At 39.3% G+C, this 18,897-nt stretch overlaps 1 protein-coding gene across 1 annotated transcript in view; it reads right to left on the bottom strand.

Moving 5' to 3' along the window:
• The window catches only part of LOC111873946 (phospholipase A-2-activating protein), a 34,422-nt gene that overhangs the window by 14,713 nt on the left and 812 nt on the right, over window positions 1-18,897 (bottom strand). Inside the window, exons 3-7 of the mRNA XM_023869052.2 lie at window positions 13,691-13,924; window positions 12,459-12,603; window positions 12,057-12,224; window positions 8,392-8,526; window positions 2,186-2,375 (exon numbers count right to left, since the gene is read on the bottom strand). Of these exons, the coding sequence (XP_023724820.1) occupies window positions 2,186-2,375; window positions 8,392-8,526; window positions 12,057-12,224; window positions 12,459-12,603; window positions 13,691-13,924 (872 nt within the window). The remainder of the gene's footprint in view (window positions 1-2,185; window positions 2,376-8,391; window positions 8,527-12,056; window positions 12,225-12,458; window positions 12,604-13,690; window positions 13,925-18,897) is intronic.

Raw genomic sequence — 18,897 nt, 5'->3', positions numbered from 1 at the left:
GAGTAACACTTCAAACAAACAGGGGAGGCAGGATAGCACAGTCAGTACAGTGACTGGCTACAGGCTGGATGGCCAAATAGTTGAAGTTCGAGTCCTGGTAGGGCCATGAATTTTCTCTTCTCCATGTCATTCAGACCAGTTCTGGGGCCTACTTGGCCTAGTATCAAATGGGTACTGGGGGCTCCTTCCACAGGAGCAAAGCAGCCATGGCATGAAGCTGAACACTCACCTCCAACTAATGCTGAGGTCAAGGAAAAGTGAATCTATACATCCACTCCCACATATGCCTTCATGGCATGTGCCTACTTAGTTAAGCACAGGAACAACTTTATGATTAGAATAATGGTACAAAATATGAATACCTGACTGTGTGTAAAGTTTTATAAACTGTGACAGTTCAGCCAATAAAGCAAGCTAATCAGGATGATCAGGCAAATTGTAATGATGAGGTATCACACTGAAGATTAATTAGCTTGTAGACTTTGTCCATTCTTCTAGAACTCTTAAGAACACAATGTCTGAGGAGGCACATACTCAGCTGGGTCTGTTACAAAGAGCTAGTCTCAAACACTTTACCAAAGTCCACCTTTCACTGGAGGTTAGAAATATACCCAGTTCCTGAAACACTGTGTGCCTTATGAATACTCAGATAATGGACAAAATTCAGTTAACTCCCTAATCCCAATGATGACCAGGGTTCCAATCCTAGCTGGGGCTTCTGCATTTTATTATTCACCATCATACTCAGAAATGGCTATGTCGCCCAGCCAACATCCAACACAGTGTACCTGGGGCTTTCTCTCCTGGGACAAAGCAAAGAGAAAATGAAGATGATATAACATCAAGGTTTATTACGAAGGTCTGTTATGGTGGGGCATTACTTGTCTATATCCTACTAACATTTACAACACAGTAATTATACACAGAACTGTATAACACATGTGGACACACACAGCAAAATGTTTGTGAACTTCAGGTTGTGGTCCTCTGGGTCATGACAGCAATGCAGTCTCATAGCTGTACAACAGCATTTTCAAGGAACATACTCCCTCGACCTTCATTAAGCCTTAAGATAGAGGCAGCGAGTTCCTCAAAACGTTGCTATACACCTACAAGACTATGTCATTTCAGAAAACAGAATGCCACAATCTGAACAATCAGTGTAAACCTCAAAATTTTTGTTCACAAAACTTTAAAAATTGTTCATGACAAGGATCATGATGATTTAATATTCAATGAGCTAATTAAGTAACAACATATTACAGCTTCCTCAAATTGTTGGTGTTTGAGAGAAAAATGACTTCATTCAGTTATGGAACCTGAATGTTCATCACCATTTCATGAATGTATATAATTTTACATTAATTTCACTGAACAACTAAAGATTGCAACACAATGCATATGTCGTAAATCTGACAAAACATAAGTTTACATGCATAATAGCAGAACAAAGTTGAAGGGCATTTACGTACGTACATACATACATACTGTCGCGTACTGGGCATATATCGCGACAAATAACTTCACGCCATATTTGGTATAGCGAATTTTATTTCACATTCGCACTTACAATCACCCAAATTACAGATTTACGATTACTGCTATCTGCAGTATCACAAATAGTACACTCCAAATGCCAGAATACAACTGACTAGTTGCTGGCTAACTCGGAGGTAGCTCGAGGACTCTGTGAACAGCCTTCACTGCGCCTCATGTAGCCTCGATCGGACAATACAGAAAACGGCCACGTAATAAGCACCCTTGTTGCCTGGCGCTGTGTTGCTAGTAACGCTAGCGGTAGTAACCGCTGTTACCACCGTCGTCTCTCGCAATCCTGTTTACCCGTGCTGCCTAGCAACCCGCGGTACACTTGGTGACGTCATCGCTGTTGACTCGCGTTGCCTAGCGACCAGGATGCTAGGACTCGGCTAACTTCGGCTCCGCTCGGCGCGTCACAGCTGGCAGGGGGGGGGGGGCGTCATCCATAGCTCAACATGTCACACTACATACATACATACTGTTTGGCTTGACATCACAGTTTATGTTTAAACCCTACTTCATCATTGTATAACAATAATTAAAAAAAAAAAACCGAACTGACATTTCTGAAAAACATTCATGAAGGCTGCTGAGATTAAGTATTTTGCTTTGAAAGGTTTAAATCTTTTTCTGCTGTACTGACTACCTTTCCATTATAGAGCTGTTTTCCCGATGTTGCTTGTGTTCCTCCACTGGCTCCCACCACATCTCCAATCTTAACCCACTCTTTGTCTGCTGCAGACCAACTGTAGCAAAATACATCTGTGCCATCACGCACAAGCTTCCTTTGGCCATCACTGTAACCAGGCTCACACAATGCCCCCATTCCCGGCAACCTGCAATATTGATCTGCAATTTAGTTTGTCTACCATACACATTACTTTATAACAAAATATCATGAGTTTGATTTGTTTCATTCTGGTCCGTCACAATAACAATTACAAATTATAAATCACTCCGTCCAATGTGACCATAAGTTTTTTACTACATAAAAACTTAACACCCTTACATGTTTCGGTCTCTGTGGACCATCTTCAGAGGGCAAACATCACTACAAATAGGAAACCACTATCACATAATTTGTTTACACGCAAAGTACGTACACTTATATGTTACAACACACAGTACACAGAATAGAACATTTCATAAACACAGCAGTTTCCTGGGAATGTAAGTTTTAAAAAATTGTATAAAATTCCTTGATGCTAATTAAAAGTTTTTAGATTGTCCATGATCAAAATTCGTAAACCATGCAGGCTCGTGTTCGTCCTCCCATTGTCTCTCTTATATGGGGCAGGTGGCAAAAGTCCACCTGTAAGGTGGTCACGTAAGACTGTCATTAAAAAAATTGTTAAAAAAATCACATGGATCAGGCAAAGGGCTCAAGCATTAATAATTTTGATTTTTGTTCAGGTTTTGACCAGTTGAAATTCTGAACTAGATGCAGACTACTGTGATCAAGGTTCTTCATAGATTTTCTCAGCCACTCCATACAAAATCAAACTGGGCCATATCCACTTCCTTCTACATCCTTTCCAATTTGTTAATCACTAATCATCCTAGCAGTCAACATTATTAGTCTAAGCTGCTGAAACATCACTGAAGAGCTGACAAATAAAATAAATAATAAACATTTAGTTGAAGACTTCACATACATTTCTCATCTCACTTAACAAAACTGCATGCCCAGCCCAACTTCGCTTAGAAGATTTTACTGTCATACAGTAAGTGACCTGTGTAAATCACGAAGTTCTATCTTAAATTCCTCACCGACTTCACTCCTCTTAGGGAAATATCATTCTTCAACAATTTTTCCAAACGCTTGTAATTAATGTACTTCCCTCCAGAAGCCTACACTCAACAGTTAAAAAACAGCTGATTAAAATTATTTTGTTTCTTCGGATCTTCAGCATTTTGGAAAGCAGACAGGGTGACAACCATTTCTGGCCAGCATAACACCAACAAAATTCCAAAATGTATTCTTCTCCAAAATATCATTAACCTCTTTTCAATATATGTTGACTAGTCCAAAAGTAACCTCCGTTTATTTTAGGCAACTAATGTAGGAGCAGGAGACATAGTGCATGCGAGGTCGCATTCACATGACTCAATGCCTTGTAAACCATCACAAAACTGGTCACCTAGTGTTTGTTCTTGTCTCTACAGTTATGATGTGTCCTGCGATTGATAATCCTGCCAGCTGCGAAATTTGAGCTGTCAAACCAATGCCATGGAAATCTATCGTGAATTATGCGTGGTAGTTTATGGCCAAAATGTAATGGGTGAAGGAACTGTACGAGGTGCTACTGGAAAGTTCCTGAACTACGTCAAAAAAGAAATGCTGACCTAACTAACTCAATTTTGCCTGCCATCTCCTTCAAAATAGTCTTCTTGCGAATGTACAGTGATCCCATAATTTTTTTCCATGCTTCAGAAGTACAGTGGAAGGCATTTTTCTTAATGCTGTCAAGTACCACTTGCAATTCCATTTGGATGTCAAGACAATGTTTCAAACCGTCAGCCCTTCATTTTTTTAAACAAAGCGAAATCACAGGGGGCTAAGTCCAGCAAGTAGGGGAGATGGAGAACAATAAGCATGTTGTACAGAAGTATAAGGTTTATTTTGGACTCTATCCATTGTCTGGTATATATAAGAAAAGTCCAGTGATTGAGACTAGCTCTTTCTAACGGCCCCAACTGAGCAGGTCTATCTTTCCCCATCCACCTGAGGATGGAGACAAATCCAGTCTCCAAAACGTTGTGATTCTTTTGTCTTATATACAAGGTGTGTCCAAAAAGTCATTTTCTTTCCCACGCTCCTATTGGTCGGAGCCGCTGGAACCGGTTGGGTTAGGGGGGAGAGACCTTTAGCTTCATAGTGCACCCAAGGTCAGTCTGCTCGAGCATCGGAGGCGTCAGTATCGCTGATTTAGTGCACCTGTGTTTTGTGACCACGTCACGGCGCGCGATGGCGGATACTTTCGAACAATGTTGGAAGGTCAAGCTAAACAAAAAGGCTGCCAAAGGCTGCCAAAACTCACGACCTGCTTAAGCAAGCCTATGGGGAGTCTGCTCTATCATATGTGCAAGTTACAAGGTGGGTGAAGAAGTTTAAGGAGGGCCAGGAAGGAGTGGAAGATGACCCCTGCTCTGGATGGCCATCAACAAGCCAAACCGATGAAAATGTCACTCGTGTGTGTGATTTGTTGAATACTGACCATCAACACTCCCTACTATGTGGATGTTCTAGAAAGATTAAGGAAAAGGGTCATCGCGGGCGAAAAGACATCACCGCTAACTGGCGGCTGCATCATGACAATGCACCCAGCCACACGTCTCTGCTCATCCGTGAGTTCCTGGCAAAGCACCACGTGGCAACGCTGCCGCAGCCACCCTACAGCCCCAACCTAGCTACAGCCGACTTCTTTTTGTTCCCGAGGATCAAGACTGCACTCAAAGACGCCGTTTTGAAAGTATTCAGGCTATCCAAGCGGCCATGACAACAGCTTTAAATGAGGTTCCCGTCGAGGCCTTTGAGGGGGTGTACTGGGCATGGGAGAGTCAGTGGAAAAAATGTGTAGATGCTCATGGACAGTACTTTGAAGAATATTAACACTTTGTACCGATATCATCAATAAATTTAAAATATATATATATTTCATGACACACCTTGTATACCAGACGATGGACAGAGTCCAAATAAACCTTATAGTTCTGTACAGCATACATCATCGTCAGAATCCTTTAAAGTCTATTAATAACCATGTTGTTGTCAGTCACAAACTCTGTGGTTTTCAGGGACATGTGGGCAGGCGAATTGTCATTATGAAGGAGCAATGTGGCGCATGTTGAAATGTTGTGTTAAGATCTCCTGGCAAACTCCATAACTGATCCCAATGGTCTGTGAGCTCAAGGATTGCTTGGCAAAGGTCTTCGTTGATGAGTTCTCAAATTTTGTCAACATTTTCTGTCATTTTGCTGATGCTTGGTCACCCTGAACGTGTCATCTTCAACTGACATTTGACAGGCCTTGAAACGTGAATGTCATTCAAAAACTGGTGGCCAGTGTAAAGAATGTTCTCCAAAAGCCTCACAAAGCATTTCAAGGGTTTCGGTAGCGAATTTACTCAGCTTCACGCAAAACTTGATGCAGACACACTGCTTGATTTTGACATCCATTGCAGACAAAACAAAACATGAAAGTCAAAAAAGCACTTGTGTAAAACCTATGTGTGTTCACAGCGCGGTGTCCCATGGCAGACTGACGCAACAGGCTTTTGGAAGTGTGACCTTGGTCTTCCCTCTTATCTTCTTTCACCAAAGCAATTACAACAATAGCAGTCTGGGAACTTTCTGATACACCTCGTAGAATGTTCAAAGATGGGCGAAAGAATTTTCACAATGAAGAGAAAAGTGGTTGGCCATCTGTTATGGGTGATGATTTTGTTCAAAGTGTTAACCAAAAAATGTGTGAAAGACAACACGTCACAATTTCAGAGCTTTCATGCAGATTTCCACAAATTTCACTCACTTTTCCATATGAGATTATCAGTTAGGCTAGGCTATCACAAGTTTTATGCAAGATGGGTTCCCAAAATGCTCATAGGTGCACACAAAATGCAGAGAAAGGCTTCAGCTTTGACTTTTATAAGAGATATACCACAAAGATGGCAAAGAACATCTCAATCACATCGTACGGGTAACAGGATTCATTTGTGAACGCTGAAACCAGAGAGGAGTCAAAGCAGTGGATGCACAGACATTCAGCAAACAGGCTGAAAAGGTTTAAACAAACATTGTCTGTCTGACAGAAAGCTGATAGCAACTGTTTTCTGGGATAGGAAAGGAGCGCTGATAGTGGAATTCGTGCAACAAGTGACCACAGTAACATCAGAAGTGTACTGCAAAACACTAAAAAAATTGTGTAGGGCCATTCAGAACAAAAGGCTGACATCTGGTGTAGCGCTCCTCAATGACAATGTGCGTCTGCATACAGCTGCTTCCACTAAAGCACTGCTGGAGAGTTTCAACTGAAAGTTGTTTGACCACACTCCTTATAGCCCTAATCTCGCTCTGAGTGACTACCACTGTTCACCAAGCTGAAGAACTGGTTGGGGTCACTGTGCTTCAACAATAATGAGCGGTTGATGGAAGGTGTCAAAACTACACATTCCCCAATAAGACATATGCCTCAATTCTGGTGGTAACTACTTTGAGAAGTAGCTCAAGTATGTACATATTTTTCGTATCTAATAAATTTCTTTTTCTCTCTTGCTTGTTTTGTTAACAGTTCACCAAGAGTTACTCTCTGCATAGCCATTGTATTAATATTCAGTCACAGATACTTATATTCTGAAATATACTAAAACCAGTTACATAGCAAAATCCCGATTTATTGTTCCTTCATTTAGTGAGATCCTGCATATGATGAAAGTTCTCTGGTCCCAGCTGAAACCCAATACGAACAATGCAATACTATCCTGTATTTAGCAAATTCTGATTTTGTGAATAACTCTCACTTAGCATAAGAGATTTTTTATCTTGCAAGACTCATACATCAGTTTAGTGCAATTATGATTCAAGGAACAATCAATATTCATATTTTATCTCTGCCAGAAATTGTTTCCACACACCCAGTGACTTGTTTCACATGCCATTAACTATTTTAGGATATTTTTTATACTGCTCATTATGTTACTGCATTATTTGTGTAGAAACAGTTTCTTCAACTACCTATGTAAATAAATTATTTTATCATAATTATATAATTATTACTTTGAACATAGGATGCATATTTTTCGCTTTTATCCTGTTGAAAAATTGGGTTGCATCTTAAATTCAAGGAATTATTCACTAGTTTGCAAACTGTCCACAGGGTAGCCTGGAAAGAACCTAACATAAACACATTCAGAATGAGTCATCAAGACATGTCTTCCCCCTTACCATTTAATGTGAATCAACAACCAACTTTCAGTTCAGTCACTGCCTGACATTTTTACTGTTCATGTGTATTCAGTTTGTTCCAGTTCTTACCCATAGAAAAGTATTTTACATGTGACGCCGCATTCAGAAGGAAAGTTATTCTATGCACTGAAAAGATAGGTAATCGTGCAGCTGGTAGACAGTGTACAGTATGTCAGGCTTGTGTACATCATTGGCAAAGTATAACAACAAAACTGTTTTCATGTCCGACAAACAGAAAGCCCTTCTGTGGACCAAGGAAAGGGAGAAATCCTGAAACTGATGATCTGTTTTAGAGTATTTCAAAGATTTATGAAACAGATTAGCTGTAACTAGGGAAGTTTTAATGTCAAAAACAAATTAATTTACTAGAAACAGTAATATATACCTTTCAAGGCTAGTCTTGTACAGTACTGCACAGTACTTCCCTTCTAGCCAAATCATAGGCTTTCTTAAAGCTCATAAATAGGTAAAGTACTCACCCATTTAGATGAAGATATGTCTGGATAATGACAATAAATATATATCATGCACATTCAGTATACCTCAGATGTTTGACAATGTCCAACATAATACATGCTTAACAGAAATTTCTCTATTAAAGAATACAATCCCCAAAACATGGGAACATGTGAAAAGGAAAAGTCTGGATTGCACTTATTTGTAGCAAACACCTCAACTATTACAAAACTATCCTAGAGCTAGAAAGACATTAGGCATCCAGCGACAATATGAAACAAGTCAAAAGTTCTGAAATTTTATTTCACAAGTATTTGAAAATATCATAAATTCTGTTGCTGTCAGTGGCATGTTATGGCAATTCAAATTCAAAATTGTATGGTCATACAAAATGATGTAAAGTCTGTTATGCATCACTACCATAGTACGTACTCACTAATCTTGACTCCTCCAAGCTCCTGTTTTGCTGCCATGCTTGTGTGTGCCACTTCTGAAGCAAACTGCTCCTGCAGAATCGGTTCTGCTTGGCGACTTGGATCTGCGCTGAAGACTCGAGCAATCCCATCACTAGTCATAAATTATACATTTAAATTCTTGGATATCATGTTATTTGTAGCAGCATGATGCCTGCTCTAGAGAACCTACTAATTTAAAGACCAAAATTTTGGGATCTGTAGGCAAAACTGCTATAGCTTATAGACTTAATTATATAAACAAATAAGTTCATCACAGAATATCAATTCTATTTAGCATCAAATAAAAATCAAGTTTATTTTATTAAGGATGACTAGATTTCCCAGCCCCAAATTCGCGACACCTTGTAACTATTGAGGAATGTAAAAAAATGCAAATGAAAATATTTAATTTATATAGACATATTAAAAATGAAATCAAAGCCTATTACATATAGTAAAGGTAAAGTTGTCCCTGTGCTTAACTAATTAACTTTTATCGGACGAGCCATTTAATTTCCGGTAGGGGCAGCTGGACGGAGTTTATTTAAATGCCCGCCCTTCTAGAGCAATGAAATTGTAAGCATGTTTCTAAAAATGGTGTGATTTCTACATTTTTTACGATAAATGAACGAAATGAACACTCCGTTAATGTAGAAAGAATATAGAATCAGATATTCTAATTTACAGATTTTAATATCTGTAAAAAATTTTTACACTGATTCCCAAAAAAAAAAATCCCAAAATTCATACATTTTCTGCACCATGTGTTCTAGCAGTGTAATACATTTTCTGCACCATGCGTTTTAGTAGTATAAGTCCTTGTGGCGACTTCACATTCAATGATGTCTCTTGTTGACGCTTATTTATCGTATGGGACATTTCGGTATGCACGACTGTATGCGTCTGATATCACTCGCTGTGTAATGTTTTAGAAAGATACGGGAGTTAATTCTCGGAATATGGTGTTGCCAGATCGGTCATTCGTTCATTCATTGCAGTCAAACCATTGTGTTTGTAACGATTTTGAAACATCGCAATATAAGTTTAGCCACCCATGACATCATGAAGTAGATATTGGGTTCAGCCAAGTCGTGAATGAGATTTTTGTATGTGTGGGCTCGAGGTTAAGATTTATAGCTTCTTATCGTGGTCTAAGCACAGAGATTCACTGCTAGAGAGCCGTATACACGACGACGTCGTATGGAAGATGCTGAAATTGAGAAACAGCTGTTCAATGACACAGATTCGGACTGCTACTGAACCGATTCTGAATGTGGCGAGGAAAGTTGGAGTTCTGATGCTGAAATTGAGAAACAGCTGTTCAAAGACACAGATTCGGACTGCTATTGAACCGATTCTGAGAGGGGCGAGCAAAGTTGGAGTTCTGATTCCGCGGACGAAGGGTCATCACCTTCGTCGGCAACTTGGGGACCGCCAGACCAGTGTGGCTGGAGAGGTGTGAATAATTATTCCGGTGTAGCTGCGGGGATAAATATCACTGCAGCTCGACATCACTGGCCTGCTTCCTCTAAATCGCAACTGAGGTGTCGTGTGTGCTTTTCGCGTGGGAAGCGGTCTAGCGTTCGTACGAAGTGCGTGAGCTGCGACGTCGGACTCTGCATTTCGGAATGTTTTCGGCAGTACCATACGAAGGCCACATTACCATAGATGACGCAGGAGGGAAGGCTGTTTCCTCATGAAGATGGTGAACATATATCACGTAAGTAGAGCAAAAATTTAATTTTAAATTTAATTTTAAAAAAATCTTTACACGCGTGCAATGCGCGAAATCATATGAGGTCGTTCGGCCATATGACGTCGGTAGATTACATTAGATCACGCAGGAGGGAAGGCTGTCACCTTATAAAGGTTGTGACCAAAAATTATGTAAATAGAACAACAATTTATATTTTAAATTTAATTTTAAAAAAATCTTTACACGCGTGGAATGCGCGACATCATATGATGTCGTTCTTCAATTTGTCCTTACTTTTAACGTCATATGACGTCGCTAGATTACATTAGATCATGCAGGAAGGAAGGCTGTCTCCTTATAAAGGTGGTGACCAAAAATCATGTAAATAGAACAACAATTTATATTTTTAATATAATTTTAAAAAAAAACTTACACGCGTGGAATCCGCGACATCATATGATGACGTTCAGCCAGCTGCCCTAACTTTTAACGACATCATATGATGACGTTCGTCTGATAAAGGTTAAGCACTATGCCATGAAGGTGTAAAAAGTAGAAACCACGTCCACTATGGTTGATGGAAACAGTCAACTCACGTGCATTGCACCTCACTTGGGAGTCCGAGACACTGGTCTTTGCTATGAATGTAAATTCCTTTTGCAGCTATTCAATAAAGATGTACTTACACTTCTTTGAAACAATTTCTGTTTTTGGTAGAAGCAAATTTATTAACAGAAAATGGCCAACGAAAAGCAACCTGTGGTAATCCACCAACCTACATGGTCAACATAACCTCAAAACCCAATAACAGTGCATAACCATTCATAAGAAAGGCATGACACTGTCATGTGTGGTGAGCATTGTGCACAACAACACTGCAACAGTGGTGCTGTCAAAGAAACTGAATATGACCAACTTAAATTCCCAACCTTCAAAAATTCCTTTATGTCAAGAAAAATTCTCTAAGCTGGGATAAACTGTGGCAGCTTGGCCGAATTCTAGACAAACTTAACACCGCTCTTTTCCAACCCGCCTTTGCTTGTATCAGCGCAGTCGGAATGGTGCTATCCCTGCTACACCTGTTTCTACCTTAGGACAGTGTATGATGGCTACTGGAAGTTGTCCTCACAGATCAAACTAAGGAAGATCGGTATAGGTACGGGAAACTAGCTGGGTCGGTTTGCATGTGTCTCAGGGTAGCGATGCCGAAGAAAGCGTTTTTCTGAGAGTTGAGCCAATTGACGTTTATTCACCTGCTAATTCACCACACTGTTAAATTAATGTATTCTTAGCTTTAAGTTACAGCGTTACACTATCGGCAAGCTATGTCTCGGAGCGTGCAAGGGTCACGTCCGTTCAGTTCGGAATATTGTGAAAGTCTCTCCTTTTGTGGAATGGCTTGCACCCCCACGCCGGGAATTCGAAAGATGGTGTTGACATATACATTTCCATCCCATCTTCCGTAGGAAGCTTGAACGAGGCAACCCAATCATACTGGCCCTCATTCACAGGCAATTGTAACAAGCTCTGACCTGTCCTTTTAGGCGCGTCCGGTTCCCTGTACCCGAGCTAAATTTATGACTGATCGTAAATGTCATAACTCCGGACTTCTTGTTTCTGCCAGAATCTAGAAATTTTCAACATAAACACCGTATTGCACGTCCCAGACGATGAAATACGATATTATAGATCACGATACATTTCCAGTAATATCGAAACATAAGACTTTTGAAATTTAAATTACCGAGAATTAATTAGAAATAAATTTCATGGTCATCTATAATCATCAAAATAAATAAGGGCTCAGAATGATCAGCGTCAAACTGATGTCCCTAATTGCCTCTGACACATTCCCAGAATGTATCAGAAAAACCAGGATGTCTCGTCACCTTAATTTTATAGCATGCAATTTTCTTATAATGAACCTACAGCATTGAGATCCTTACCTGCTCCCAGTAACAAAATCGCCATTTTGCAAACACGCAACTGACCAGACACTCTGAGCTGGTAGAGTTACAGTTTGCCGACATTCACCATTCTGCCATATTTTAACTGTGCGGTCTTCGGATGATGTCACAAAACTGTCAACCCCTGCTCCCGGGAAAACACTTATGCTGAAAGTAAATAACAATATAATCAGCAAATAATCCAAAGGGTCACTGATTATGGCACAACCACCTGTTGAGGTATTTCACATGAATGTTCACATGGCCACTAAGTTGTTTTACATTCTACAAAAGACTACCACTACAAAGATTACCACACCAGAACTTTCATTTTTTTTTCAAAAATCTGCAACTATACACCAGTTCAGGATAAGAGATCTTTGGTGAATTCTACATACTAACCTATAGATATAGTTTGAATGACCATAGAAAACTGAAAGGCATGTTCCAACTGTGGCATTCCAGTGGCATACAGTAGCATCATTGGCACACGACAGGAACTCATTGCTTGAAGTTGCCGCTAATCCACGCACACAGTCAGTGTGTCCTGCAAAAAACCATCATCGCCCGGTACACCAGACTGATCATCGTTATGGCTGACTGATTGCTGGTTTTACAGCTGACTCAAATGTGTCTGGCTTATTCACAGCTTATAACAAATAATTTAAATTCCAACAGGCCCCAGTTCTCATAACCTATTTGCCTGATATCTTCCCATCTCACTCTTGATCTTCCAAGCAACCGTGTACCATATTTCCCTTATTTCAATGCTGTGCAAAATAAACTTCCATATAGAACAATTCTAAGTGGCTGAACCATAAAAACTAATCACTGCTGCAAAATTTAACACCACATGCAACATGAGATTATCGAGTTGGGTTCTTTCATCATGATGTGTCAATCGCTAAGATTATCTAGCAGCAGATAAACTATAACATAACAATCAAGAATGATAAACTCAGAGGGATGTAAGGAGTAAGAAAAAAGTTTTGAAATTCTGGTTCCTAGACAAATAATTTGGTTGAGGGAAAAAGGTGGAACAACATTTCCTGACACCTTGTTGTGGCTCTCGCCTCTTTTTGGTGCACAAGATTTATTCCTGCTGTCATTCTGTCTGCCCTAAATAGAATGATGCCAGGCACAAGAAAACAGAAAAACAGTGAATTAATGAGAGACTAATTGTTATGATTTGCTAATTATGATGATTTTAATTTCTTTGGATGTGGTTCATCATTTATTCTGTGCAACAATTGAACAACTGAGACTGACAAACCTCTGAAAGCTGATTTCCAAACACTGAATAGGAAGTTAGTCACTAGCAAAATCTTTCAGTTTCCACTGGTGACTAAGTGACCACAAGGATGTGGTCATGGACAATCTGTAGGAAACATTCTGGCATTTGCCTGTAGCAACTAACGAAAGCCACAAGATACCTCAGCCAGACTGCCAGTCCCTAACTGAAATTTGAACTGGAATGACTCTGAAATACACGTCACATGCATTATTACTGAAAAAAACCTACTTGACCAACCACATTATTAAAAGGTCTCTGAAATAATATGTGTACATATCACAAAAGTGTTGGCTGTTCACTTTTGCATTCCTCATAAATATAAACACTTCAAAAATCATACCCGTCAATGTACGTTGGAACTGCCCTTCTTTATCCCATACTCTAATGGTTTTATCTGCTGAACCTGTTACTATGTCTCCTGATGGCAGCTGAATGGCAGACCAAACTGCTCCCTGGTGTCCAGACAATGTAAGTGAAGGCTCAGTACTGCCATCTAACTTCCACATGCAAGCTGTTGCATCCCATGATGCACTCATGACTGTTCTGTCATTTAAACCAGCAGAGAGACTGCAGACTGAAACAGGGAAACACATAATTCTCTGAGAGGTAAATGTACAACACGATACAAAACATATCTCTGATTGTAAGAGCCCATTTTCCCCATAGCCTCTTATATTAACACTCTCATGAGTATGCTTGCACATATCTGTGTAAATGAAAGTGGCATATATATAGTGTGCATGTACAGAATTCTTTTTAACTTTGGTGACCAGTTCATGACCCTGCATTTCATGGCGACCAGTGCGCCACTTGCTGTGAGGAGCCGATGAATCAGCATGCCTGATGTCCAGTAATGTTTGGAATGAAGGGAAGTAATTAACTTGTGGGCTGCTTGATGTTATTATGTTTCATGGTGAGAAGTGCAGTTCACGTGTGGCAGTCTATGATCTGTCAGCAGCAGGCAGCAGTTACAAGCTACATTAGCCATTTGATCTCAGTTACAGTTAGTGTGCAGTGTGGTACATCGTGGAGTGGTATACGTTAGAGCAACATGTATTTTTGTATGACACCTGTGTGAAATACAGTTGGAAAATGTCAGCAAAAATTTCAACGCAAATTTCATGACGAAAGAGTTCCCAGCAGAAAAACAATTCACAATTTGGTGAATATACTTAGAACAACAGGACTCTTAATAGAAAAGTAACAAAAACATAAGCGCTGAGTGCTTACTGAGAAGTTGTATGACACAGGGGCCAGACATGAAAATACACCTAGAGAATCATTGAAACCTCTAGCTCAAGAGACTGGAGAGTCAAAATCTAATGCAAGAACACCAACACAATTGCTGAAGCTTAGATCCTGCAAGACAACAGTAATCCAAGCTTTGCAGCCACACAATATAGCTAGCAGCGCTCATTTTTGCAGTTGGTTTTTACAGTATCAACACAGGTGAGAATGATCCACAACTGACATTCTTTTCTCTTTAAGCGTGGTTTCACTTGCAGGAATATGGTTGTTTGAAGGACAAAGTTTACAACAGTAACCCTCAAACAGAAAAAAAAAACTAAAGAAAATATTCGTAGGGAAATAGCAAATATTCCTGCAGAACAGCTTCAAAGGATAAATCAGAACTTCTTCAGCCAGTGCAACGAATGTCTACATGTACAGGGATAACATTTTCAACACCTCCTGTGATCTGTGAACAAAGGTGAGAACTTCCCTTCATTCCGAACATTACTGGCCATCAGGCATGATGATTCAATAGCAAAATTCATATGTGCCTCACAGCAAGTGGCGCACTGGCTGCCCTGAAGCACAGAGCTATGGAACTGGTCAATGCAGTAAAAATCCTCCTTGTAAATTCTCTTATTATGAAAACGTTCTTGCATTTTCTACACATAAGAAATCTACCATAACCTGCCACCTTCAGTTATCAGTAAAACTAATTTGAGGCTGTATACTGATTGGATTGCCCAGCTATAAAATAAATAAAGTAAGTATGTCCCTAATGCCAGATTAATTACTGTAGAAGTAAATTAGAAATCTTATATGAAATTCTTAGGTAAAGGTGAATTTATCCCTTAGCTTACTTAACTAAGCACCATGTCATAAAGATGTATGGGGGAGTAGAGGTATAGCTCCTTAGTCCTTAACCTCAGCACTAGATGGAGGTGAACGATCAGCTTCAGGCTCTTGGCATTTCACCCCTTGGGAAAAAGCCCCTGGTACCCACTGTATATGAGGCTGGGTGAGCCCAAGAGATCATCTGGATGTTATGGAAAAGAATGGAACTTCTGCCAATTTGTAATTAACTGTGTAAAGGAAAATGTCCGTGATGAATATGTGTCACATTAAAAAAATATTACATACTTTGCCCAAGGAGCATATTTATGGGTTTCACATGATTCTCAAAATAAACAGCAATTATTTCAGTAAACAGCATTAACAGATTGGTCTTTCTAATGCAGATACAGTATGTTTTTTGTTAAACAAAGCTGACTTTTAAATATTATTTAGATGTTTAGATGATTATTAAGCTGGGCCACTCGTAAACTATATCTTTGCCATAAATTAAACAAAGCTATTTAATTAAATCCATATGAGACTCAGTAGGTTTACCAGTACTAAGAAATGTTTATTTTACTAAATTTGAATCTATACTGAAATTTGGTATTATTTTTGGAGGGGAGTAAATAACAGTAATAAAAAAGTAAAAAGTAAAGTAAAGTTATCCCTGTACCAGGCCATGAAGATCCATAGGGTTGTGAGATGTTGAGGCTCCCACATTATCTAGACAATCAGCTCAAAGATGGTGGTAAGGTTGTCAGCCTTACACACCGGCCATGCTTTACTCTTATATATATCTTATATATAAGATCTTATGCTTTTTTAAAAACAAACAAGATCTACACAACTCATTATTCTGACATTCACAAGTATAACACTAAAGGAAAACAGAATTTGTATGTAAAAATATGCAACATTGTTCGTTGCAAAATAAGTGTAATTAACATGGGAATTAAAATACATAACAGCTTGCCCCCTGAATTAAAAAGAATAGAAAATTTTAAGGTTTTTAAAAGTAAATTAGAAAGTTAATTACAAAACTGTTTTTCTTCTCTGCAGGAGTTTTTCAGTAACAATGACAGTAGTTTGGTGGCTCAGGTTGGTTCTGATGTGGTATGGATGTATATAGATAGTGTAAGTGTATGTGTTGCTCTGTACTGGACTGTTGGGGGATGTCATCCTCGGTTGCTAGCTTCATCCAGGGGACGATGATCCTAAGATGACTGTATTGTTCTTAGTCTTGTGTATTATTTTGTACATTTTTAAGAGTTGTTGATTTATAGTGTTTTAGATGGTTTAAACTGATTGTCAAATTTTAGTTTATGGATGCAAATAAATTATGAATTATGTGCTTCAGTCTTTAAAACATGGAAATGTGAAATAACCTCACCCACTTAGGTCCATCAAATATGAAGAAAGCTTATGGATTTAACAGTTAAACTCACTACATAACATCAGAAGACAGGACAGTTCAATCAGCACAGTGACAAGGCTGCAGGTTGTTTGACCAGGTTCCAATTTTCAGCAGGTGGACAGATTTTTTCTCCTCCAGCATGTTCAGATTGGCTCAAGGGCCCACCCAACCCCTCATACAATATGTACAGACAGATATTCCCTCAGGAGTAAAGCTGTCATAGCACGAAGCTCACTTCCATCTAGAGCCAAGATTCAGAATATATGGAGCTATACCACCACGCTCCCATACATATTCATGGCGTGGTGCTTAATTAAGAATAACTTCTGCTTTCACTTTTATGCAACATTACAACCAAATAAGAATACACAGACATTTCTTGATTTACATAGTAGATGCATTTCTGGGGGGGGGGGAGGTTGTGTAAATTAAAAAGCACATACATAAGAGTCAATTTTTCATAAGAAATTAATGTAAATGGGGTGGGGGATGAACGTATGTGCACAGGTCAAGTAAACCTCTAAGTCACCCAGGTTATAGATATTTATTCATGTAAGTATTTCCACTTAGTTTATTTTAATGATTATTTGATTTGAAATTTTATAGTTTTGTTATAAGTAAGTTTTTCCCCATTACAATTCACCCTCCGGTATCATAAACCTGTATGGCCTTCTAACAGACTGTGTGGTAACTGGATAATAAACCTCATTCCATTTAAGTATTGATTCGTGTTGCCAGCACCTTATCTGTAATGGACATAACAGACAATACTGACCATGATATTAAGGAGATAACTACAACATTTTTTATGAAGTGGCGTATATTCTTCAATCACAATAAACGAAATTACAGTAGCAAAATAGGTAAAAGTAAAGTTCTCCCTGCATTTAGTTAGTTAAGCAATATGCCAGAGACACATGAGGGAGTGGAGGTATAGGTCCACCATTCTTGACATTAGGCAGAGATGAGTGGTCAGCTTCATGCCTCAGCGGCTTTACCCCAAGGGAAAGAGCCCCTTGTGTCCACTGGATATGAGGCTGGGTGGACCCCAGAGCCAGTCTGGACACTGTGAACAGAAGAAAGATCTTGCCATCAGGAATTAAATGTGGGTCATTCAGCCCATAACCCATAACTATACCAACTGAGCTATCCAAGTTTAGACAAACTAGCATTTCACTGTTCTGTTCACTTCTGTCTCCTTGAGATGAACATATTTCACAGCAACTGCACTAAACATGCTCTACATGGAAATATTACAGAAATGTTTCTACTTATACTGACAACACAAAACTGTTAACTCATATCACAACTTCTGAAATTAGAACAGTAATACATAGTAATTAGGAGCCAGGATAGCGTAATTGGTATAGCAACTGGCTACAGACTGAAAGACCGTGGTCAGAGTTCGAGTCCCAGTAGGTTCAAGGATTTTCTCTTCTCCACATCATTCAGACCAGCTCTGGAGTCCACCCAAACTCCTGTCCAACAGGTACCAGATGCTCTTTCCCCAGGGGTAAAGTGGCCGGGGAGTGAAGCTGACCACTCACCTCCAGCAAGTGCCAAGGTGAAGAAAATGTGGATCTATACATCTACTCCCCCATACACCTTCATGGCATAATGCTTAATTACTTAAACTACAGGGACAACTTTACCTTTCATTCATAGCAAGTAAAGTAGATTTAGTGGTAAGAGATTAAAACGTTCATCAATCTAAGAATGACATGTCCCACTTCCTATCAAAACAGTTTTCACTGTAAAAACCCTTTTTAATGTGAATTAATCAATCTTATCTTTGATCAAAATTATGTTGTGCTTAGTACTCATATTGGCAATCTTCAGCAATGACTGATTAATATGATTTTCATAATACAACTTTTTTCCTTTCATAAAACAGCCACTGGTTACCACTGGACTATCTTATATCTCCCTTGACCCATCTATACCACCCTGAAGTTAGAGACAGCAGGTTCCTACTACTGCATGCAACTGACTTAATGTTCCATCATGTGACAAACTTAACAGATGTTGCTATAAAGAAAATGGTGATCCTAGACCTTCCATGTTAA

The sequence above is a fragment of the Cryptotermes secundus genome, unplaced genomic scaffold (genome assembly GCF_002891405.2).
Source record: "Cryptotermes secundus unplaced genomic scaffold, Csec_1.0 scaffold691, whole genome shotgun sequence".
Classification (NCBI taxonomy): domain Eukaryota; kingdom Metazoa; phylum Arthropoda; class Insecta; order Blattodea; family Kalotermitidae; genus Cryptotermes; species Cryptotermes secundus.
The sequence above is the reverse complement of the archived record's forward strand: the minus strand, read 5'-3'. Positions and strand labels throughout refer to the sequence as shown.